The 24,738-nt window shown below is 37.1% G+C and overlaps 1 protein-coding gene across 5 annotated transcripts in view; it reads right to left on the bottom strand.

Moving 5' to 3' along the window:
* The window catches only part of GABRG3 (gamma-aminobutyric acid type A receptor subunit gamma3), a 327,545-nt gene that overhangs the window by 149,531 nt on the left and 153,276 nt on the right, over positions 1 to 24,738 (bottom strand). For 4 of the 5 annotated variants that reach the window (XM_071547807.1, XM_071547801.1, XM_071547812.1 and 1 more), the window contains 2 exons: positions 6,803 to 7,023; positions 4,382 to 4,464 (listed from right to left, as the gene is read on the bottom strand). In XM_071547807.1, coding sequence (XP_071403908.1) covers positions 4,382 to 4,464; positions 6,803 to 7,023 — 304 coding nt within the window. Of the gene's footprint in view, positions 1 to 4,381; positions 4,465 to 6,802; positions 7,024 to 18,825; positions 18,899 to 24,738 lie in introns of those variants that run through there. The other variant, XM_071547827.1, reaches the window with a different exon arrangement.

The raw sequence follows: 24,738 nt of genomic DNA, 5'->3' as shown, positions 1-24,738 counted from the left end.
ACTCAAGACATTATTAGACCTTCTCACTAGGGTAAAGAACAGTAATTGGCTACAAGACATACCAAAATTCCCATTGTCTAAATCTCAGGTGCTTTTAAAAACAAACAACAGTATCTGCAGCTTCATCAGAAAGCAGCAGGAAAAATAAAGCAATGAAAACCCATTAATCAATTCAGTCTTTTTTTTTCTTTTTTTTTTTTTTTCTTTTCTTTTCCTGGCATCTTGCAGTGCAGCTCAGAATTACTGCATCTAGTAAAGCCTGAGACATGGCCTTTCAGATTGCTTCAGACCTCAATTACACAGCTAGCACAGATTCCCACCATAAAACTCCTTGTACATAATTAAAAAGTTAGTTGACTGGATGCTCAAAACAAGGTGTAATGGGTTTGTCATCTTCATTTGGGTATGGCTGTCATGTCTTGTCACCTGAAGGAGCGTCATGATTGCAATTATTCTTGAGCACATGGGAGGGGAGAAGAGGTGCAGGTTTCTGCTGATCTGAAAAAATGAACACCTCAAACAATTAACTGTTCTGCAGGTGTGGGTGCAAACATGTTCACATCATTGTGCAGTATGCCTAGTCCTCCCAAGTTAAGAAAATCCAGAACATTCAACAGGAATGTTTTCAGCAGTAAAACTAAAACCATGTAGGCCAGCTGGAAAATAGTTGCCAGATGACTCTAATGGAAAAATGTTCTTTCAAGTAGCTTAGCCATCCAATCACTTCTGCCCACTGTTTAATTTGAAATGCTCTTACTCTCTCAGAATAAAAAAATAGTGGCTATTAGTAAAGAGTGATCTCATTATACTTGATAGCTCCCAATGTATTTGTCTTACATGTCTTTGTCCAAACACTTTTGAATCCCTATGATATTTGAGCGCTCACAGCAACCTATGGTAGAGGTTCCGCAATTAATGTGCTTAACTTCTAATTTCCAGTCTGCTTTTTGGTGCCTGTGTCTTATTTGCTTATTCTTGTGCTGACATCATCCTTCAGACAGAACATCTCTTCCTTCCTGATGTTTATGTGAATCCTAACTACCTCAATAAACTAAATGTTGTGGCAGAATCCTGAAACTATTTCCACAATGCTCAAATCAGTGCTGAATAGAGATCTCCAAGACAGTTTAATGTGCTGTTTGAGTGCCAAAACAGCAGAGCCTCCCTTGGCTCAGGAGGATAAATTAACCCAAATGAAGAATGACAGTGACAGAATATTTTTATGCAACAGCATATAGTCATATAGTACTTTAAAACCACATGAAGAAAGTGATCATATAGAGGAAAATCTACCAAAGATTGCTACACTGGAATCAAGTGACAGTATTGATTCTTTCTTCACGTTTCCAGGGAAATGCACACCCATAGCAGGCATTGACACTGATGCCAATGTTGTAGCAGCTCTGTATTAAGAAATTCTGCTTGCTACATGTGGTTGATCAAATCAGTCTTATACACAGAATGGGCATGAGCTGTCACATTGCATAGCAGTCCAGCATTATGCTACTGTGATCAACTTTTCACATAAGGAGTGTGCTAAGTGCACAGCTATATAAGAACAGCAACTACAGACACACACTGACCATATGGCCTGATATGCCAGGTGATTATCTCGTCATGTCACCTGAAGCACATACAAAATTTTTACAGAGTGTAAAGAGCTTCAGGTTATTTTATTACTTTTAAAGTCCTATCAAAGAGTGTAGAGAGCTCCAGGAACTGTTCTTGAACAAGATTTTCTACAGGAAGGGGTAGGTGTGTTTTGATAACTGCTATTAGCAAACTGGGATGGGTCCTGTTTGTAAACTGTTGCTTTCTCCTTTCTCCAGGCCAAGTATTCCCACTGAAGGAACATCAGCTCTCCTCAGAGTAACAACAAGGTTAGAGTGCAAATTAACTAGCACTAGATGTAAATATTGCAGACAACATGTAAGATGAGTTTCACATTTCTGAAATAAGAAGGGAAATTTATGTTGAAAATTAGATATTTCAAATATTAAACTTTATGTGTGTGTAGAGGTGCAGGGAATATTTTCTGACACTTACGCTTTTTCAAGCTTGCCTACGGTGGAAACTACAAAGATTTGTCTGTGTGCTGGGGAACAAACAAAAGGGATGCAGAGGGAAGCAGAGCTGTGCTGTGAATTCTACAAAGATTTTTATTTTATTCAAAGACACACATCTTGGAATCTCAAATCAGCTTGTCCCCTCAGAAACTTTACATAGAAGGCAGTAATAAATCATTCAGGCATTCACTCAGTCATTCATTTCACAAGTCCCAGTGAGTGCCATGTATTTAGAGACTGCTATGAATATACACAAGGCTGAAAGTACAACTGAGTTATGTAAGAAACAAATCATACAGGAGATGTTCTGGTGATAATAGTGGTGCTAAAATTGTTCAAGGAAAATAACACAATTCAGTATAAATCTAAAGAAATAAACCTTTGTTATCAACATGACCAAAAAGGTTGACAGAACTACAAAACATTATTTTAATATTCCTCTACAGGTTTTTACATCTGGCAAGAAATTACCAAAAAAAACCCCAAAAAACAAAAAACAAACAAACAAAAAAAACACCAAAAAAACCCCAGCAGAAACTGTGACAAAATCACATTCTGCTTTATCCTGTGTAATCTCCCTCTCCACAGACAGTAGTACATGTTTGTTAGTAATATGTATATGTTTTCAAGAGTAGAAGAGTTCTGAACTAGTAGATCTAAATTAGGAAGAACTTTTGCAAAGTAAAACATATTTTGAACTTTGCCGTGGAACAGAGACTGCTGAAATTTCCCACTGATAATCTTCTCTCTTTAAATATAAACCACAGAGCATAACTTTCTTGCATTCAGCAACTGTCCAGCTTTTAGGGAATGCAAGGTTTGAAGCCACTTCCCTGTCTATTAGAGTTTACTTTCCTTGGATATTGCTAGCACTAGACTAATCAAATTTATGTGGTAGGTTTAATTAGTATCTTTGGACTTAAACCCAAATTTTAGTAAGCTTAATTAAATTTCTAGAATTTGATTTTTAAGATCACATACACCTTTCCCAGTACCTCAACAAAAAACAACAGCAGATTGCCACATGATAAGAGTAGCTTCATGCAGTAACCAAAGATAGCTGAGGTGAATAGAGTTCAGTGACAAGTGTTCACCAGGAGGAAAGCTCATTCAGGATCCACCTATCTCTTGTTCGGTTGAGCATGTATATATTCCACACACCTGAATTAAATACACTACTGTGTATTTCTGCCCAGGCTGACTTCTATACATAGATTAAAAAAAAAATCAATATAGTAATAATATTTTGGGGGAAAGATTTTTAAAAAAAGTTTTCCTGTAGAAAAAGAAAAAATATATCCTGGATCAGCGGAAATTAAATTTGTTTTATATTGAGGATCATTGTTTGTATACTATTTATAAATGGAAAACACTACCACCACAACAGCATATTTATTATGAAGACATTCAATAGTGTTATTCTTCTAGCACTTTAAAAGGTATTAAGGAGAAAATCTGTTTTCTAAATAGACAAACAAAACAATACATTTCCCTTTCACTTTTGAAGAACACATATTCTGAGTCTTTGGGTTGACAAATTAAAATCTTTGGTGGAAACCCTTTTAAAAAATGTTTGTAAAACATTTGCCTTATGTGGCTTTGAATTACAAAGGTGTACCCATGAGCAGACAGTTCTCAAATTTTTTTCAAGTGAATCGTCATGATAGTAACTTCTCACAGTAATATTGGACCTCAAGATTAACTCACCTGACTTTTTTTAACTTCCATTTCACCAAAGTTTTTGTTTTACCTGTTAGGAATGTTTTAAATATGCCAACAACATTGGTGTATTTAATACAACAATACAACATTTGGACTACTGGACAAGCTGAGCAATAAAAGGAAAATGAGATTCACAGTAGTTGCACCATTTACTTTCTTATGGAACAGAGAGGCATTACCACACTATGTGCTATAAACTCTGATGTTCCGAGATTGCTGGGTATGTCCCCAAGCTGTGCACATCCATCAGAAAACTGAAAGTTCAATTCTCATTTGCATGTCACATGATTGAGTAGAATAACATTGCACAGAATGGTAAGAATACCTGCTTCTCCTGAGAGCGTACTATAGTATCAACTAAAAAGGCTGGTTCTGGCAAAAACTAACAGTGTAAACCTACATAAGAGTTCATGTGACAAGTCCATGGACTGAAAGGGCAAGAGAGGAAACCCAAAGTTCCCAGAATATTTGAGCAAATGTAAACTTCCTATACCTGTTGGGGAACAGTTGAACAACCTGACAGAAATCAGAAATAAACTCGTGCCTCTGCATACTAGTCATATACAACAATAAGGCATCAAAGCAGGACTTACAGCTAGAGAATATTAGAGGACAGGAGTGTTCATCCATTGGGAAGTTGTGTAGCTGCAGCTGGCACTCAGCGTTGATGGTAAGCCTATGAAGAAACCAAGCGCCTGTTACTACATGCCAGTGCAATGAACAGAGGAGGAGGTAGGGTAACCTTAAGTATCATTCAAGAATGCCTTGATGTCCACAAGTAAGACCCAAAAGGAAATAACTGTATTTGCAGATTGTTCATTGGCTATTTAAGCCTTATCCAAAACAATGATAATTACCTAAAATAATTTCAGACACACCATCAAAAGTTTCTTGATCCCAAGAAATCAGTGCATATGTTTTTCTTCAGACAATTCACCATTGAAAGACCTGGGATGGAATCAACTGGTCTTTACAAAAAGAAACAGTAAATAAGGCTGATCTGATAGTGTGTAATTCCACAAAATTAAAAACTCATAAAGAACCTTATGAAAAATATTCTCCACATGTATGTACTTATAGTGTGAACTTAAAATTCTTCTAGTCACTTTTGGCTGTCTTTGAAAAACTTAATTAATCTCTATACACCATTATATTGTACAGTAGAACCATCTTTTAGTCCTACTTGAAACCTTGTTTCACATGACATCCCAAACACAAAAGAATGGAGCTAATTTTAAAATTACTAATAAAAATCAATAATCTTCAGTCTGATAGCTTACAAACTGATTGTATTTATCCAGGGAGATTAAGTGCTAGTTTATTGTACCATCTTTTTCAGGAAATAGTACATAATTTGTTGCCAGAATTTATGCAGCAAGTGTGGGTCATGTGGGTTTTTCCTTTTGGAAACTAAATAAAAATCTAACAAGCTGGATGAGGAAAGGTTTGTGTCTCAGATTTAGGATGGCACAGAGAAAACCTTTGTCTTGGAAAAGGTGGCCTGTGAGGAATTTAATAGAGTTATTGTGCTGACCCTAGAAAAGAATTTGCAGTATTGCAGCAGGAGGGAATTCACACCCAGAAGTGGGCAGGGAAGAGGATGGAAAGACATGGAGCATGGCGGAACCTTGTAGAGTTTCTCCTGAACACATAACACCCATCAACCTGACAGTACCAGGGCATACAGTAGTTACCTGTTCTATGTCATACCAATTCTGACACTTAGGTCAGATAAATTGGTTTTGAATTACACAGTGTTAACAATGTACAGTGATCATTCTAACACCTTTTCTTGAGTAAAAAGGATGTTGACCTAAGGAGTCAAGCAGTACTCAAAATACTTTTCACAAACTAAAAATGCTCATTCCAATGGGTCAAGTATTAACTCTCTTTTAGCTGTTTTAGAAAAAATTTGCAGTCCGTACAGCAAATAATTTCTTAGTAATAGGTATGTAAGTCTATCTACTATTAGGTAGACACTTAACTTGCACTGAAATACTGGAACAGGACTTAATAGAAAACAAAACAAAACACCTAATTCAAAACCCCTCAAAAACCCCGCTCCACAACTCAGCCAAGAGGGTGTTGGAGTTGACATATTAATCCCTAAAGTCTAAAGTTTGCTAAAGGCAACTGAAATAAGCAAGAGTTCCGCACAGTGGAGCAAGCATAAGATAGAAAGGGCACTAAAAATATCAGTAGCTTTTCCAGCTGTTTATTTCCTTTCTTATTGTTTGCCAAGGACTTTCTATTGGACCCCAACTGCTATTGCAATTATGATCAGAATATGCAGCTGTACCAAGAGGCCTGAACACAATCACTGAAGAGAATGTAGCGTGAAAGAGATGTTTCTGAAACAGTTTGCTGTGTGGAATGTGGCTCATGGCAAAACTCCCTTCTGAACATCTCGTCTGTTCCACAAGTAAACACATTTTTTGATTTCCACAGATTTGTTTTTAAAGCAGAGAGATAGTATACTGTGTCTATAAATACTGTATATATATATACTATGTTTCTAATATCCTGTATTTTATTTGAAATACCAAATAGTTGATGGTATCACAAAGACTAGAAATACTCTGAAAACCTTTTCTTCAGCAATTCACCTATATGATGAGATGTAACAGATTATTTTTCAGCATGATTTATTTGAAGAATCTAGTATTTGCATTAGCAGGAATGTTCTAGAATGTTTTATCCAGTCCTGCATCTAACTCTACCTGAAAGGTTTGTGACAGATTTTATGGGACTACATGCTCCTGATTTTACTATAAGAACTAAAAAGCCCAACTTCTACAGTTTAGACAGACCTATTTCTAATTCTTTCTTAGAAAGACAAGACTGCTTTTAAAGGAGGCAGTAGTTTCGCCTGAATATATAAATGTTTGTAAAGCATGATCAGGTAAGCATCAGGAAAAAAACAGCTGAAGAGAACAAAAATACTGCTGAAAATTACTATTTCCTTCACCAGAGGCAGAAGAAGCTTCCAACCCCGCACCTTGCCAAGTGCTTACCTGAGGGTGTACAAGATCTTGCCATCATTCCATATGCGGAGGAGCTGGTTGGGGGTGGTGATCCAGTGAGCCTCCGCTGTCTTTGAGTTACGAAATATCGTGTCTGGGATCCAGATCAAGCCAACCATGTTGCTGTTCAGAGTCAGTATTTTCATGGTGCTGTTGAAGCGAAGACGGCTATCTGTCCATGTCTGGGCAAAAAATATATCAATTTGATACTCCTGCAGAGAAAGCATGGCAAAAAATTTGAAATTAGTTCCACACATCCCACTGCTATTTGGTGTTAGATTAGGTCTTTTCTGGTGCAGAGCAACAGAATGCATTCTGGCCAATGTTTTCCTTTTATTTTATGGCCTGAGGAATTATTTTGTTTCTTTTTTCCCCCTCCACCCCGCCTTTTTTTCACCTCTAGCTGCTTTATGAAACAGGGCAAACATCTCACTAGCTTTGGTCCTATGCCATAACAGTTTCTGCATCAGCATGTTCAAAGATGAACAGGACCAATACACATAAGCTAGAGAAGGATAATGCCTTTTAGGGAGGAGGTTGTGTAAATAAACTAAATTAATTGTTCTGGTTTCTAGCAATTGTTCAGCCACTGTTTTTCAGACCACACTGCAGCAGAATGAAAAGATATGTTTGTACTCCTTTACAGGTACCTCATGTATCCCTAATGCTAAGAGCTGAACAGTTGTCCCTGCATAGGGTAATAAAGATAATTTACATGAAATTTGTTCTTTCTTTCACTTGATGTTTACTAGTGTGTTTCTGTAGGTAAGCTCTCATAGTAGGTATAAATGCTGAAATTAAAATACAGATGGACAAACAGAAAAAAAATGTAGTGGAACATATAAAGGCACTGATTTATGCATTTAACAACCCATGGAAGAAACTGTATATTAATTTTGTATTTGAATTTTGAATTCCAGTCACCAGAGGCTGGGAAAGGTGATGTTTCATTTGTTTATGTCCCTCTTCCTCTTTTCAGACTGCTCTGTTTTTGAACCCTGTAGAAACAGACATCTGATCGTGTCATGCAACATAATCTCAGTATTGCAGGGTTGGCTGGATCCATAACAGGAATGGTGTTTGCAGATGTGGCATAAAGTGTATGCTCTAAAACACAGGATAATACAGGAGCTGGGAATAATCCAAAGGAAAACAAGTCTTTAGGACCACTGGTAGATACACTCTTGGTATATCTGAACAAAGAAGAACTAAGGCTATGCAGAGTCTGCTATGTCTTTGACTACTTTGAATTTTTTGTTTGTCTATTCCTAAATTTTAACATATCATATTTTTTTTCTTTACAGTTAGTCAGTAAGGGTTGCAGTCGGAACTGAGGACAGTGTTTTTGCTAAGAGCCACCTGTTTCTCCTACACTATTACATTTTTGGCAGGCCATCGTTTCAAAGCTGATGTTATAACATCAGGAAAGCTAATTCACTGGCAGTGTAATCCAAGTACAAAACACACTTTAAACCTCTCATCTCTATAGATGGCAAATGATCAAAAGGTACTAGCATGTATCCAAATACCAGTAATAAATCACTCAGAAATTAAAGCCTAGCCACAAAAAGGCATTAAAGACCATTTTCCTTCATAGTTAATCCTACTACCAATTTTTGTTGTATTATTAGCTTTATTTTCTCAGGGAAGATGACAGATTTGAATCTGAAGAGATTTCTCTTTCATATTGATAACATCTTCACACATCTGAAGGATGCAATGTACTGTCCACAGTGCACCTTTATTATTGAAAAAAACCCACCCTTTCTTCACCACATTTTATACGGCAGACCACTGTGCTTGTTTCTTTACAATCAACTCCATTTTAGTCTTGAAAGTCTAGTGACAAGTGTTTGGTACATTCAGCTTCTGTAGAGAGGAATATGTCAGACATGTCTATGGGTTTCTCCAAATGCTGAGTGAGTCGAGCTGCTTCTTTTAGCTCACATGTGAGAATCTGTATTTATAGTATCAAAGACAATTTGTATACAGCTGGCTAATGACAGTGCTGTCTTTTCACAGGACAAGTTTTTGCATGATATTCATATTTGAGCTTAAATTATATAAATGCTTCATTTTGACTAAATTTAGGAGCAACCATAATTCCTTTCTAGTATATCATACATATTTAATGATTTTTAGGATTTAAGTTATTCAAGATTTCTACCCTGCCAAAAGAAAGGAAAGACCTGGAGGTCCCTAATATATTGTCCTAAGAAGGTACTGCAACTAGATTTGAGAAAAGTGGGCCCCTGGAGCAGTATAAATGAAACATTGTGGTTTCTATTCCGGTAAACTACTCTGGCTGAGAAACAGATTACATTAGCCTAGAAGTAGGGTCATACTAACACACTACCCAACTCCCATTTTATATCTCCCTTACTTATTACTGCAACCAAAATGTGCCAGCAATGATCATTATTCAAAGAATCTCTGCAATAGGCCTCTATAACTCCATTCACCTTAATAAAAGCATTTCAACTCAAATTAAATGATTCACAGATCTTCTGAGTTAATTAGTTCTGTAAAAAGCGGCATTTTTCTTTTTGTAAACTGAAGTCATAAAACCAAAGTAGCAATTTTAAAACAAAAGTTAGTTGAAATTAGTTGCATTGACTTTTTAAACATTTCTCTTTTTTATTTAAAGTATTTACAATGCTGTCAGAATGTACAAATAACAAAAAAGCCTTCCCACTAAAACTAAACATACATTTCCATTTAATATCTGAAATGCAATTTTCTCTCTTAATTCCTTTTAGAAGTGAGTGCTATATCAGTACATCCTTTACATTAATCTTTTGTATATCTTCAGTCTTTAACCAAGCATATAATGGGGTATGATATTTATATATTCACTCTACTATGAAGGGACAGAGGTCACTTTTGAAACTGGCACTCAGTTCTTCACTTCTAAAGGTTTTAAGCCTATGCATATTTCAGGAAAATTACCTCTATCTTCACTGACAACAGATAGTCCGTTCCCAGTAAAGTCAACAGCTTCCATATGCTGCTTTGCACAAAGGTGGTACAGTGATCTCCAACACACAGCATCCAACAAGAAACTGCCAGAAGAAAGGTTTCTGTGTTGGTTTTACACACAGGTCAATATAATAGAAGCAAGTAGTGCTCTTCATTTCCTAGCTAATACCTCACAATTTAGATCTTCATGAAATATAACAATTGTACTTAGAGAGTTCAGACAGACATCAGGTTTCAGTGATGCAATGTCTCAGACCAGTAGCATCCTAGAACTCTAACAATATTCTTTGGGTCCTGTTCTACCACTTCACATGAAGTGTTGCTAATATTCTTCTGATTCTTTCTTTTTATTTTAATTTTTTTTGGCAGCAACCATTGGCTACTACAATGAACATAGAAAGGAGTCAAAACCAACAAAATTTTCAACAAGACATCTTCCAAGCAGCAGAAAGGTAAAATTATGTTCTCCATGAAATGCCAATGTCATGCACAGGAAATTGTTTTGTAACTCAGTTTTCTTTTTTAACGGTACCTGATTTGCCATGCTAGCAAAAAAAAAAACCCTCAAGATTTTTCCTGCTAATACCACATATTCACACTGTTCATCGATGCATTAACTAAAAGCAGTCCAACTTTCAAAAAGGCATTCTTCTTGTGAAGAAAGGACAACCCTAGTAGAAGAAATAGGGCTACATGTTAACATGAAGGGAAGTTCTAGGGAAATCTTATTTCTTTTAATACATATACATATTTCTGAAGTAATATTAAATTTCACTGATGGGAAATTCTTTGTAAACTTGAAAGGATTGATAGAAGCATAATTTATTATCAGTTTTAATGAATTCCATTTTGTTTGGCTTAAAAAGTAAAATCATGAACCATGCTACATGTTAAATTTCCCATTCTTAGAAACTCCATTGAAATGAAAACTCTTTGAGGATTCCATAATCAGTCCAAATCTGATTATAAAAGGATTTTTTTAATTATAAAGGAAAGCATTTTGAGAAATTGAAAAAACAGGTAAGTGAAGCTAAAATATGAGAATGTTTCCTAGTTGAAGACTCCTGACATATACAAGTACTCAGCTGAATCTCTAAACACACAACATTATGTCTTTCATATCTATATTTTTTACTCTTTCTGGAAAGAGTCATGTTTTTCAGTAAAACTAAACCAGCTTATTTTATTTGTATTTTGTTTGATCATATGAAAAGATAAAACCTCATTTCTGGCAGCTAATGTGTATCTCTGTGTGAAATGTCTTCATTTTCTGTTTTTACCCTCTGATGATGAATAGCTTATGACCAAGAATTTGTCATCAGTTCTTTTTTGAAACTTACCCTTAAATGAATAGTTTATCTTACACATTTCATCATGTATAAAATAGTTTCTTCTACCTGCAAGACTGCTGCTTGCAAGAAACACCCAGTACAATCCAAATATTATAAGTGACATTGTGTCACTGTAAACGCTTGTATTACTTCCTATGAGGTTGTCTTTGAAAAAGGGATTTTAAAACTGGCACCTGACAATGTTCACTCAACTTCCAGAAGAAAGTCCTACAGCCAATAAAACAGATGATGGTCCTTTTACCTGTACAGTATGCAAGTAATTCTCTCATGTAGAACATTACTTCCCATTCATATTTTATAAGCTCTCCTTTAAATCTGAAATAGTTGATGCAAAAAATGACTGAGATCAAGAAAATTAGATGGTATTTTTCTGTTACTTACAGAGAAAAAAGCGAAAGACAATTTTTCTTTCTGGTTTCATTAACGCCTTGAAAATAATCAAGTCAGCAGTGAACTACTTGCCCTTCAGTTGTGTAGGAATGATTAATGACTGGGAATACCTTAAAAGTGCCATTGTTTGAGACATCTGTAGTCACAGAGAAAAATACATGCTTTTCAACCAAGTCTTTGTTTTTTTCAGTCAAAAGAGGAGCTAACCTGTTGTTGGCAATAAATGAAGCTTTTCCTCTATCATGATGCATCATTTTAGCTGTTGGTTAATTCTGTAAAATACTATTTAATTGGCCATCACAGTTAGGTAATGAATTTGAATAACTATGAATAATAGTATGGCATGATTTTGTTGCTTCTGCTGCAACCTTCTCATTTTCTGCATTTTCACAATTCTTTAAAACAGTAAAAGCAACAATGTCAAGACTCTTTTTCTTATTAAAAAATGCAAGAATTTCTTGCTTGATACTTTCCAGGTTTTTACTATTGCCTACCAGACCACATACCATTACCTGAAGACCCATTTCCCCATACATTAAGAAGTCCTTGGACACATATTGCTATCTTTTTTGATTGATTCAGAATTATTTCTCTAACTCTTCCAAAATGGTTGGGTTTTTCTCATTGTAGAGCCTATATCTTGATTGGTGATGGAGTGAGACTGTCTTTGATTAAAGACATTTGTATGAGGCTGGTACTCAGTCAACCGAAAATACCATAGAGTCCATTTTAGATTATGATTATCCTGTGCCCTCCCACACCCCTGGTATAGCATGTCAACACTACACAACACACCAGAAACACTGTTCCCATAAGCACAGAGCTAGTCTAATAGTGTGTGAGGGATAAAACCTCCTTTAGTTCCAAAAAGGCTTGATTTCACCAAAGTGGGCAATCCTATCTGTAAGTCTAAAACTGTTCTGGAAGTATTAAACTTGGCTTTTATATTTCAGTCTGAACCATTCAGTGTGAAGTATGCTTAAAAAATTAATAATAGTGGAACACCTTAAATGCAGACAGTGTCATAGAAATTTTAAGCATTATGGTTTAAAAGGGGCATGGGATCAGCTGTTCAGGGAAACAGCAGGGAAATGGGAGCAAAATCGCTGAAGTGTGGGAGTCTCCCCCTTACTGCACTGAGCCATAGACCACTGGTGAACACACCAAGAAATGTTCTTTCTTTATGCCCTTGTCACATTTGGATTAGAAGTACACAGAGAAGGGTTTGAGATACTGTGTTTTAGTAGGAAATGTCCCAAATATTAAAGCAGCATTCATGATGTCTGTTTATTTAGTCTGCAATTTTATGCACTTGAGAACATTCAAAGAGCATAATCTCTTCAGAGTTTGAAGTTCATTTTCAACAAAAGTATATTTTTTCCAGCCCAGCTCACCACTGAAAGTTCAATCAACAACTGAATTGCCAAAATTACCCTGCAAAAGGTTGTCTGATTGATTCAGCCACGTCTTTAATTATATAACAAAAGAATGAAAAAGGAAATGCTCCCTGAAATATGGGTTGAGTGGTTCCCTCTTCCTGAGCCAGTGCATTCACACATCTGATATAAAAAAACCTCAGACTAATTGTCTGGAGCACAGCCGACCTTGAGCTTCCCTGATTCAGCATATCTTACCCTGGGCTAGAAGGAGGGGAGAATTGTCCTTTGTCCAGTGGAACATCTTCTGAACAGACTTCTGATAATTTGAAGAGGTACAGGCCCTGCTCTATTTTTGATAGATGGAAATAAATACTTCCACAACAATTGCTGCATGATTGTCCTAGTTCAGCAGCAGGGACCAGCTAACCCTGTGTGGGGGTCATCAAAGCTGTGTATTCTACCCCCTCTATTTATTCCCCAAGGTCAATGGGCCATTAGCAGCAGCTGCCCAGGGAGCCATTATCACCTTCACACCCAGCCTGAGGGGGGCGGAGCTGCTAATGGGCCATCAACAGCTCAACACCCCCTGGCTCCCAGAGTTAATCACCCATTGTGTGAGTCCCCGCCCAGGGGGAGGGACTGAGTGCTCCCTGAGGGTACATAAGTGGTGGGTAAGAAGACCTCGGGAACTTCTCGTCGGATCCAGAGCAGCAGCAGGACCTTGACAGGAGGAGATCACCGCTCTTACCCAGACCACAGCCCTCGCCTGCACCAACAGGTTTTCCTTTTCCTTTTGCTCTGGACTTGGGGGAACCACAGGGGTCTCAGCACAAGGGCAAACAAACCCCCTTGGGTTTGTGCCCCAGGACACTGGGTCATACTGCTGGGGTTTTGTGAGTTGAAAGCAATTTCCCTTTTGTGTCAGTGTTGTTATTGTAATATTATTATTAAATTTTAGGTCTGACTTATAATCTCTCTCATGGTGAGTTCATTTCTCCTGTTGGTTCACCTTTAAACCAGCACAGTGATATGTGTTGATTTTTCCCCAGATTGCATGATGTAGCTATTATAAAAAGCCAGGAACTATAGCAATTCCAGGTGTGCCCAAGAAGTGTTATCTTAGCACTACTGCTCAGCAGCTACTGGTTGTTTTTGCAGCTTGAGTGCAACTTACCTTCTAGTTTCAAAAATCGGTAACAACTTCTCAGATATCCTGTGTAAAGAAAGTGAAAGTAGTGGAATGGTCTACCATTTTCCAGCAAAGCCATTTTGAATCCTACATACTCTCATTTTGTGGAAATAATACAGAAAGAAATAAATTAAATCTGCTGGAGAAAACCCAGTAAAATAAAGAGTATATTTCATACACAGTGTATATTCAAAACTCTTATGTTATCATCATGACCAACATAAGCCTTGGACAATAATTCAATCACATGAATCCAGAAAGTTTGCCTTCAACAGAGCTTAAGATGAGAGGAGTTGCACCATTAGGGCTGCCTGTAACCTTTCCTAAAGTATCTCTGCCAGCCTGGAGCTTCATGTTTTCAGAGGCTGCCCAGAAGCTAAATAGAGAGGATTCCCTTTGCACTTCATGCAACACTGGGTTTTGGAGCCTGAGAGCCAGCGTATCAGGGATCACCTTTCCATTCTCCACCAGTGTGTTTGTTCCCACCCTCTGCACTCCTGCTCCCCCTGCCAATCCTACCCTTATTCCTAGTAGTCTCTACTGAGAGTGGAAGACCTCAGGATACACTTTCTCACTTTTGGGCTTTATTCTTTTCTTAAACTGAGTTTATCTTTCCCATCCGCTTTAAGGCTGTACCTTCAAGAGATCCCCAAAAGAAATATATGAAGAATGACTAGGTTTACAGTGGTAGTAAAACATATAACTTTGAAAACTTTTCAAACTGTTTTATGTCTAGAAAGACTTTTAATAACTTGATAAAAAGACTTTCAGTAACTTGCTTTTTTGTGAGAATTTGCCTCCTAATGTTACAAGAATGATGGTTCCATGGAGAAAATAAAATGAAAAAAGCAGAGTCAACATAGAGATAATCACCACAGATACAAGGGCTATTCAGGTTAGCATTGTCAAAATATTTCAGCAACTAGTCCCAGTTGTCTCCACATGAATGCTGAATGCTTTGAGTCAGAAAAATAAGAAAAAGCTCTTCTAATCACTGCCTCAACAGGAATCTTAGGGCAAGGATGGAAGCTCGCCTTCTTCACTATAGTATTGCCCTCTGTCTGCTCAGGGGATTATGTCACTTATTTCTTGCTATTATATAAGGAAAGACATCTAACTTCACACTAAACAAAGCATGCAGTTATGATGTAGCATCTTTTTCTGAGAAAACATTTGTCTCTTTCATTCTGCCTATTTTGGCTCTTTGGAGGCTAGTTCCAGTCCTGCTGTATTCCAGAAAAATTCTTACAACTCAGTTAAAGGAAGACCTTGAGATTTTTGTTTTGGCCCATCCCCTGACATCCCTTTGTAACTTTTCTTCACTCTGCACTGATGGATAATCTCTTCTGCTTAGATCTATCACTCCATAATCAGTAACACAGCATGAAGTAGAAAGAATGCACTTCAGAAAACTAGCTGCAGATGTATTCTCTTCACTTTTGATGGAAGACTCCCCATACTTGTTAGATATTGCTCTTTCCCACTTCTTTTTGTACCCTTCTGTTGGCTTCTGTTTCTCTTAAAGCATTCCCAAAGACATCCTGATTGTTACGATAATGCCATAGCTGCATTTCCCCAGCCTCTTCTCTTGGTGTGTCAGAAGGGCTGTCATTCATGTCCTATTGCAGACAGGGCCTGATAAGGAGCTTTGCCTTTGATAAGACATAACCACATGCTCTTAAATTGGGCTACTTTAGAGAAAGGGATGTCCAAACGCATGAAGGAAGTCTCAGTGGAAGTACGTGACAGCAGGCAATGTCACTGTTACCTGATGAGCAGAGTTACTCAAAATGCTAACCAAAATAGTCACTCCTAAGGAGATTGCTGCTGGAAGGAACAATGTTGTTGGGATTGAGAGAGAGAGAGAGATTCCAAATGTATAATTTAAGAAACCAAGGTTGTTAACTTGTGAATTTAGTAAGACAAACACACAAGGACAGTCTTAACTCCTGTAGAAATAGTAAAGAAATAGAAATGAATAATCCCTGATCAAAAGGAACAGAGAAAGAGAAGTCTGTGAACATATATTAATTGCTGTACAGAACATTATCAAGATCTCTGAAGAATACTTAATATCTGAAAAAATATAAAACGAATTATAGAGATACTCAATAGTATCCACAGACTATCATAAAAGAGGTATCAACTTTATAAGCATAACCTTTTAAGGCATTACCTTATTCAAAACAGAGGCTGAACTTCTCTGTACCCAAAAAACAAATGCATTTTAAAAGAGTGCGCACAAAAAGACTTTATGCTCATAATTTCTGTATTAAAGAATCTCTGACCAAAAAGTGGAAGAATATTATGAAACAGCTTCTATGCCACCAGCAAGCCAGAAAAGGAGAGGTTACTGGGATGTTTTTATATGTACTGTCACTCAGCACAGGATCAGCTGTAAAGAAATGGGATTGATGGAAAAACAGACACTCCTCTCAGGGTCAAGGATCAGGTACAGTGATGGTCTCACACAGAATTGTGAGGAAGAGGTAAGATGGTAAGGAACATTTGGAAGGAGTAAAATAGCAGGTGGCAAAATCAGATGTGCAAAAGTCCTGATCCAGCTGTTCCACTTCAGTGTCTTCAGGTACCTCCTGAAGACTTGTATATCTTAAGTAATCACATGCCACTCTACTACAGTACCCAAGTGTCCCAGAAAGTTGCTGTCTTACAACACTATGTTTGAAGGGGAAAAAAGTTATAACCTTCTTTTTCTTTCTGGAAGCTGAGATATTGAAGGCATTTATGTCTTCTCCAGGATGCAGCAAAGTTTCGACTCACCAAGGATGTAAACTCATTCTTTCAAACCCTCTCCCATTTTAAAATATCTTGCTACCCATTAGTGAACATTTTTAAGGGTCCAAATAAATAAATACATATAATTGCATATTTGTTGGGCTTTTCCTCAAAACAAGCACTAAGTCATAGATTGCATCCCCACAGCTGAATAAAGGAAGACTAAATGCACAACTCCAGCACCACACACACAGTTATTCACTTTACTTTAGCGCCAACTGACTTCCTTACTCTGTCCTCCCAAGGTAAATCTGCCACAGAGGCAGCTAAAACTGAGAAATGTAGACATATACCAGTTGGTGCCACTCAGTCCTGGGGACAAGTATTGGTCCCTGGAAATCTTTGTTTTAGCAGAATAGACTTACCCAGATCACAAAGTCTAAAATTACAATGCACATAGGATCCAAAAGGGGAGTTTAAAGTGCTGGATGACAGAAATCAAAGAAATAAATGAAGCAACACTGAACAATGGATTTATATTCTATATCCACAGGATGTGAATAGGTGTTGTTCTCATTTAAAAAAATGATGGACAAAAAAAGCCAACTGTGCACAAATTAGTAGAAAAAAATCATCTGTAAAAGCCCTTATTTACATTTGAGGGAAATACAAAAGCATAACTGCTCTAAAAATGAGAAGATGAGTGCTCTGCCACAAAGGTACAGGGAGATACTCTGAAATAAGAGTCTTAGCTGTGTGCAAGTCTTTCTTCCTCTTGGGCTCCAGAGGAGCCAGGCAGCCCTGCACCCCTCTGCACTGTTAGGTCAGGTAAAATCAGACCCCTCTCTGTTTCTGCACTGTTGGGAGCATGCTTTAAGAGGAGGTTAAGACTCTTTATTCAAAATATATATCCCTCAACACTGCACTGGCTGCCCTAGTATGCTGAGTCTAGCCTGCCCACATTTCCAAGCTCCAATTCACATCTTACGTCTTCAGAGGAAAACACAGCAGGCAAATGTATTCAAGCTTCATCTAGACTTTACAACAGAAGCAAAGAGGCATTTCAGTAAGAGAAGTATCTGGAGGCCTATCCTTGTCTCAGTTTCTTCATCTCTTGCATTATTTGTTTAGGTCTTTTTGTTTGTGGGGTTTTTTGTCTTGGTTTGGTTTTTTGGGGTTTGGGGGTTTTTTTTGAATCTGTATTTGTGGGCAATTTGAGTCAAGCCCTTGGCTCCATTCACCCAGGTCATGCTTCTTACCAAGCTTTCTTGTGTTGGATTTGACACTCTGATTTCTGTCTCCTTTTTTCAAGCCAAAGTTCACCAAATTCCAGTTCCTCCCAGATTTCAGTCCAGTCTTTTTTGATATGACACTTACTAAACATCTATTGACATTGGTAATTCTTCATTGTCCCTAGTCAGGGGTAAATGTGACAATAGATGAAATAGCAGATGGCTGATTGCCATTCACTGGGCCAATCACTGACAGCAATTTCAAGGGTCCAGGCTGTTCCTATAAGTTTTATATGAGCATATTATCCTCACAAACTCCATCACTCACCAGTTGGGGAAATTCAAAAGGAGCCTAACAGAAATTTTCAGTACTTGACATCATTAGGCAAAAACATAACAAAAGAAACTAAAAAAGAGACTGTAAGATCCATCTTGCAAAGCTCATTAGGGAAAATCAAATACAGTTCTTTAATAATGTGTAAGACAAACTCACTCCCTAACTCAGCATCTCTTCTAGCACTGCACGATTAGTCACTGATACTCACATGTAATTTTGTACACTATACTAGAAAGATAAAAAGTAATCCTGGTACTACTAGTGAACTGGTTATACTGTCTTGAATCAAAAAAGATTAAAATGGATCTATGTTCTGTGGCAAAAAAAAAAACATTTCTCCACTGCAGTTTCACTTTCTAACTAGAAAATAAATAGGTAATACACATAGACAATAAGACAAGCACTCCTGGTAAGCTGTACCTAAATTCCCCAGAATCCGGCATAAGGGCAGCTGCATCTCCAATACAAGTGAGGAAGGCACTCCATCTGTTGCCATGGTAACACTCCCACCTCTGCTTCCTCCCTCCTTCCACTGGTCCCCTCCCTATTGCTGCAGTAACCACCTGATATCAGTCCCCCTGCATTCCCCTGCCCCTACTGAACACCCACCCACCCTTCAGCCACAGGCTCAGAGCACACACTGACATTGGCACCATGCAGCTGGAAATTTAATGACGGAGATATAGGGAAAGCACCAGTTTCTCTCAAATAGAAGAGGTTGTGGAGGTTTTGTTTGTTTTGTTTAGGTGGATATATGCAGAGGAGTAAGCCATGGGGTCAATAGAATGCTCGTGTGCCTCTTTCTGTGGTATATGCAGTCAGGCTAATCTTTGCCCAGAAGTGCATGTCACAGGTAATTAACTCTACAGCAGTATTTTTTTCTAGTTTTTTTTTCCTTCTACTGCCTGATGACAGAAACAATAATATTGACTCAGCCACATTTCTCTAACTCAGTATCTTTTGGCTTAATCAGTCTGCATTTCTTTCATTTCTGAATACTATTCATAAATGGGCAGAGGTTTTATTATTACTTTTATTTTGTTTTTCTTTTCCCCAATTTCAGTTAAAGAAAGATGGAAAGAAATGTTTTACTCAGAATCTTGCAGCATTACTTTCTGAATGCTTCTAAAAGTTCTCCAGCCTTGAACACTTTCCACTGCAAAGATATAAACTTGGTAAGATTTCCAGCATAAATTTTCTGAACTTTTCTTAATCGCTTTAATCCTTCCCAGATTATTAAAGCTGCTTTCAGCAGCAGAATAGAAAAAATCTTTTATGGCCTACCCCACTGCCAAGTCATAGAAGACAACTGGAAGTCCAGCAAGAGGACATGTCGAAGTCCAAGGGCTAACAGTAGTTTTGTCAGACATCTATGTACATTCACACTGTTTTCTTCACTTGAGCATCTCCAAACTTATAGCAAGAGAGGAAAACAGCCCTAATTCAACAGCAACAATTCAATACAGGGGAAAAAAAATCTCTTTTTCATGTCAATTTTCTTTTTCACTTTTGTTCTCTACAACATATTTCATAATGCCTAGCTGTGAAGTGTTTCATGTAACAATTCATAATACACATTTCAATTGCCTGTGAAAGGAAAAGTTATTACAGTAGTTTCAGTATCAAACACTAGTCCATTGTGAACAACATGAAAGAAGTGGACATGCTTTTTAGTAATGGAACCCTGTGTGAATCCTTACTTTTTAACTTCCCAGAATAACAGTAAGAATGAGAAAAAAAAAGGATCCAAAGTACAAATTATTCTAAGCAGATTCTTCTCATTCTTAAAATGTGGAATAAAAGACGACATAAGAAAGATTGTTGAAGTTGTTCTGGAGGCAATGACTGAAAGAAAAATTGACTAAGGAATGTGAAAAGTCTTGAAAGCAGCTATTGAACAAATGAATTTTTAATTATGCATTTTTTAAAAAGTGAAAATCAGTCTGAGTTGATAAATACATATATGTCAGCTGCCACTGGGGTGAACAAAGCTTGGGGAGTAAGCCTAATGCAGTTTTTGTCTCTATCTAAACCCATAAAGGAGAGCACTCATCAGAGTTGTAAACTGAAAACCTGGTACAACTATGCCCATTTGAATTTCATGACCGTCATAATTAAGTGGCATTACCAGTTTGGGAGGAATAAGTGATCAAATATTAAACCAGAGAATTTTCTCATCTGAGGTTCTTTTCTTCTTGTTCTTAATGCAATACACAAGAATTAGAAGTACACAACAGCAAACATGGGAACTGTTCTACCTGATGTTATGTTCTTTGATGATAAGCTGACATTAATTACTTTGAAAGGAAGAAAAAAAAACACTTTAAACTCTACAAATTTTTAAACAAAGGCTCTCAGGGAACACTTTGGACAGTTGCCAGTGCTGTACTGGTCAATTCCTCTAAAATTAAAGAAAACTGATCACAATCGTGTTTTAAAGAATGAAGACTGAATGTTCAAATGATGGCATTTTCCCAAGAAATCTTGATGTAGATGAGGGTGAGCAAAGGTGGGTGGACATTTCTCAATGTATTTATGAATCCAAATCATACTTTTAAGAGCTCTAAGAAGTGTAAGTTCAGAAGAACAACTCAGCAAAGTTCTGACCAAATATGCTGAAGTGCTTCAGACACCTTAAATGCCTAAAGATATGCTATGGAGCAAACTCAGCAGTTTGTTGCTGGATGGCACATTCCCTTGAAGATATTTCATTGTGTCACCAGAAAGATTAGTTTCACAGAGCCAGAAGAACAAGGAAAAAAAATCACTTTCACTGCAACCTACAGCTTCTTGCAAAGTTAGCCAAAGAGAGGGAGAAAAGCAAGAATTTATACACTGCACATTATACAATTGCTGGATAAAAAAGAAAAATAACATGCTAAAGTTTTGTCCTATCTTCGTTCTCTAACTCAGCCTAAAAAGCACTTTTAGGCTCTGACTTCCAGGTATTTAGGGCATTGTGAAAGTCAGTACTCCAAAGCATGTCCTCCTCCACTACATGTACTTTTTGTCAATTCAGGTACCTCAGAACTCAGAGTAGTGCCCATTATAAATACTCAAATGGGAATGAATCTCAGAACTTTCTTGGTGTTTGGGTGCCAGTCAAGTGTCTGAATTATATTCCTTGAGACAGGTGATGAACGCCCAAGCCTGGAATGAATGCCACAGCTCTTTAGACTTCTCATAATAATTTGACAGGCATTGCAATAGATTAGGAAATGTATCAGGAAAAGGACATGTTTACGCTCTATGCTTAAAGTTTCCATAATATTTTAGCAGTTAATATTTTCTCATAACAAAAACTGAATTAAAAAAGGCCTTTCAAGCCAGTTGAGTAAAGCTTTATATTTGATACTATTCAATAATATTTTTATAGAGAAAAATGAAGAAATTAGAAATAAGGGCACAAAGCTGACATAATATTGAAATATATTTACGTGCACGAGAATTCTGAAGTAGATAAAAGATAATGTAATCAAATGGCAAAGGCCTCAACTGATACAGGTGAGTGGCAAGCAAATGGAAGGCAGTGATCAAAGCATAACACCTGCTGCACAGACATTTATGTAGGAAGTATATTATTAAGCTGAAGCTTAATCTCCATTCCTTTCAGGGACCTAAATCTTAACTCTATTAATCACAAGCAAGACTTCCCTCCTGCTAGAAATATTTTCATATATGCACCCAAGTGACATGTAATCCACACACTGATGGATAAGGAAGGTTTATAATGAACAATAGTAAGTTCATGGACAACTCAGTAAAAGGCTGTTCTAAATTTTATCCCCATAAGGATAAACATCTCAAATTTGGGAGTTAAACAAGGTTCACTTTAGAATAGTTTATTAGAAAATACAGTTCTATTCAGATTAAGAGTTTGCATAACAAAATAATTTTAGTATATTGCAGGTGAGGTTCTTAATGTCACCATACATTATGGGATCTGACTTGTCTCATTATAGAAATCTATTTTCAGTACATATACCAAAAGTAATATCAATGTCAAGTAAATGACTCAGACCGACTTCATAATTATTGTTTTTATTTCAGTTAAAAATACAGCCATTTCTGAGTATGAAGTTATAATAGCAACATCATCTTATTCAACATTATTAAAAAAGCCCTTGCAAACTCTTGAAGAAGTTTTTGCATCAAGATCACAAAAGTTGCAAAAAGGGTAGCTTTGTTTTACAAAACATGCCTTTATTTCTACTGAAAATTTGCCCAAACTGTGACCAAAAATAAGGAAACAATCAAGAAACAAACACAAATCAGAGTCTGTATATTCCTGGTAGACATTTTCTAGATATTTGCAGCAAAATTTCTCAAAGAATCTGTCAAAATAGACAATTTTCTCTTCTAACAGAAAACAGGACTTTGTAATCATTGCTTTCGAGTGCAGAGACCTTAGCTACAGAGCAAAAAGCAAATATCCTGACTTTTCCAACCTCTGCATTCTTTTATTTGCATACACCGTGGGTAGAGTACAGTTCTTTCAGAGTAGACCTTGGGAGAACCCAGCAAAACTTTATTGCAACTTTGCCAACCAGGTGAAAGAGAAAATGAGAAAAAGAACTTGACTGAAATTTTGAATTACATGATTTCACTGAGAGATCAGTGCATCATGACAGATGTTTCAGAGAATATTCACTCTTTGCTATTTGCAGTGGAATGTGGCATGGAGAATCCCTGTGGCTGTGCATGCAGGTGTTCCCAAATACATGTATACTGCTGTGCTGTTGAGGTAAATACTGACTTTATAACAAGAAAGTGATAAATATGATAAATCACACTGAGTAAAACCAATGAGAACATGGTTTTGACAAATGTTAGGAAAAGAAGAACACAGATAAGATATGAAGAAATTTCTGAAAAAAATGTAGCAAGTTTGGATATAGACAGACCCCCATTTCTATTAGAAAATGTACAAGTCAATTCTTCAGGTTTTAGCAAGACAGAAACAGTAACTTAAGACAGTTATAAAGCATTCCTGATTTTCCAAAACCTATGGAGTCTTCATGTTTGATAAAAGAAAGTTGACTCAATGGTTCCATTATGAAGGAATCTCCCATGTTCACTCTGATTTTCTTTTTTTTTTCTCCCAGTATAAACTTGATGATTTTTTCCCTAACTGATATTCATAAAGCAAAATGGACAGAATTTAAGATACCCATCAAGAATTTTCATTTCATGTTCAATTTAGAAAGACAAGTTCCATTCTGAACCTATAGTGGCAATTTCTTTTATCAGGGTATTTTTCCACTCTATAAATTCACTGGGCATATATTTTTTTTTTGTCTCTGGATTATTGCAGAAATATGCAATATATTTTCTAAAGCTGTTTAAAACTTATAACTCTCTTTTCTTTTTTTTTTTTTTTTTTACTTTTGCAGTTTTTAGTCTGGTTTTAAACATTGTTCAGATCATCTTAACCTAAATGGGAACTAGTAAAATATAAAAATTTATCTCAAGACTGCACTCCAGACTTGGCTCTCACTAGGGATCTTCCTTTTCATTTTATCAGCTGAAAATAAAACAGTTATTATGTCGTTTTACACTATCACAGAATCCGAATGTGTATTTGACAGTTGCACTTCTGTGCTAGGAGGACGTTCTGCTTGAAGTAAAACGTAGTGTGTTGTTTTAGAGGTCTGTTTGTGAAGAGGGTCTGCACATTTTCAAACCCTACTGAATTCTGCAGGAGTGCAGCACCTTTAGATGCTCTCAAAGTCTTCAAAAACTCAGACCTTGAACTGGTTTTGAAATGGTGCAGAGATTTCCAGTCCAAGAGTAATTTTGCAGAACACCAGGACCCACAAGTGCTGAGGGAGCCGGCAGATGTGATTATGTGGCCAGCTCTGGGTACTTGTTGTTCAGTGGTAACTGGGAGAAGTGCCCTAACTCTGGAGAAAAGCAAAATTCACTTCTATTGCCAAGACGAACAAGAAGGAGGAAGAAGGGAACTACAGGCATGTTAGCCTCACCTCTATCCCTAGTGATAGAGCAGTTAGTCCTGGAAATTAATTCCAGGCATAGGAATGACAGGAAAATTGCCAGGATTAGTAAGCAAGGATTCACCAAGGGGAAGTAATTCTTGTCCAAATTGATAAACTCCTATGAAGCCATGACTGGGCAGGTAGAGGAGAGGAGAACATCATCTACCTGGATGTTTGGACTGGATGAGCAGGTGGCTTGAAAATTGGCTCAACTGTTGGGCCCACGGGCTGATTGAATCAGTGGCACAAAGTTGTTTCTTAACAAGAACCAAGAAATTACAATAATATTCCTTTGCCTTTTTATCCTGTCTTTTCTGTCATTGCATGGCGTCAGGTA

The sequence above is a fragment of the Pithys albifrons genome, chromosome 1 (assembly GCF_047495875.1).
Source record: "Pithys albifrons albifrons isolate INPA30051 chromosome 1, PitAlb_v1, whole genome shotgun sequence".
NCBI lineage: Eukaryota > Metazoa > Chordata > Aves > Passeriformes > Thamnophilidae > Pithys > Pithys albifrons.
The sequence above is the reverse complement of the archived record's forward strand: the minus strand, read 5'-3'. Positions and strand labels throughout refer to the sequence as shown.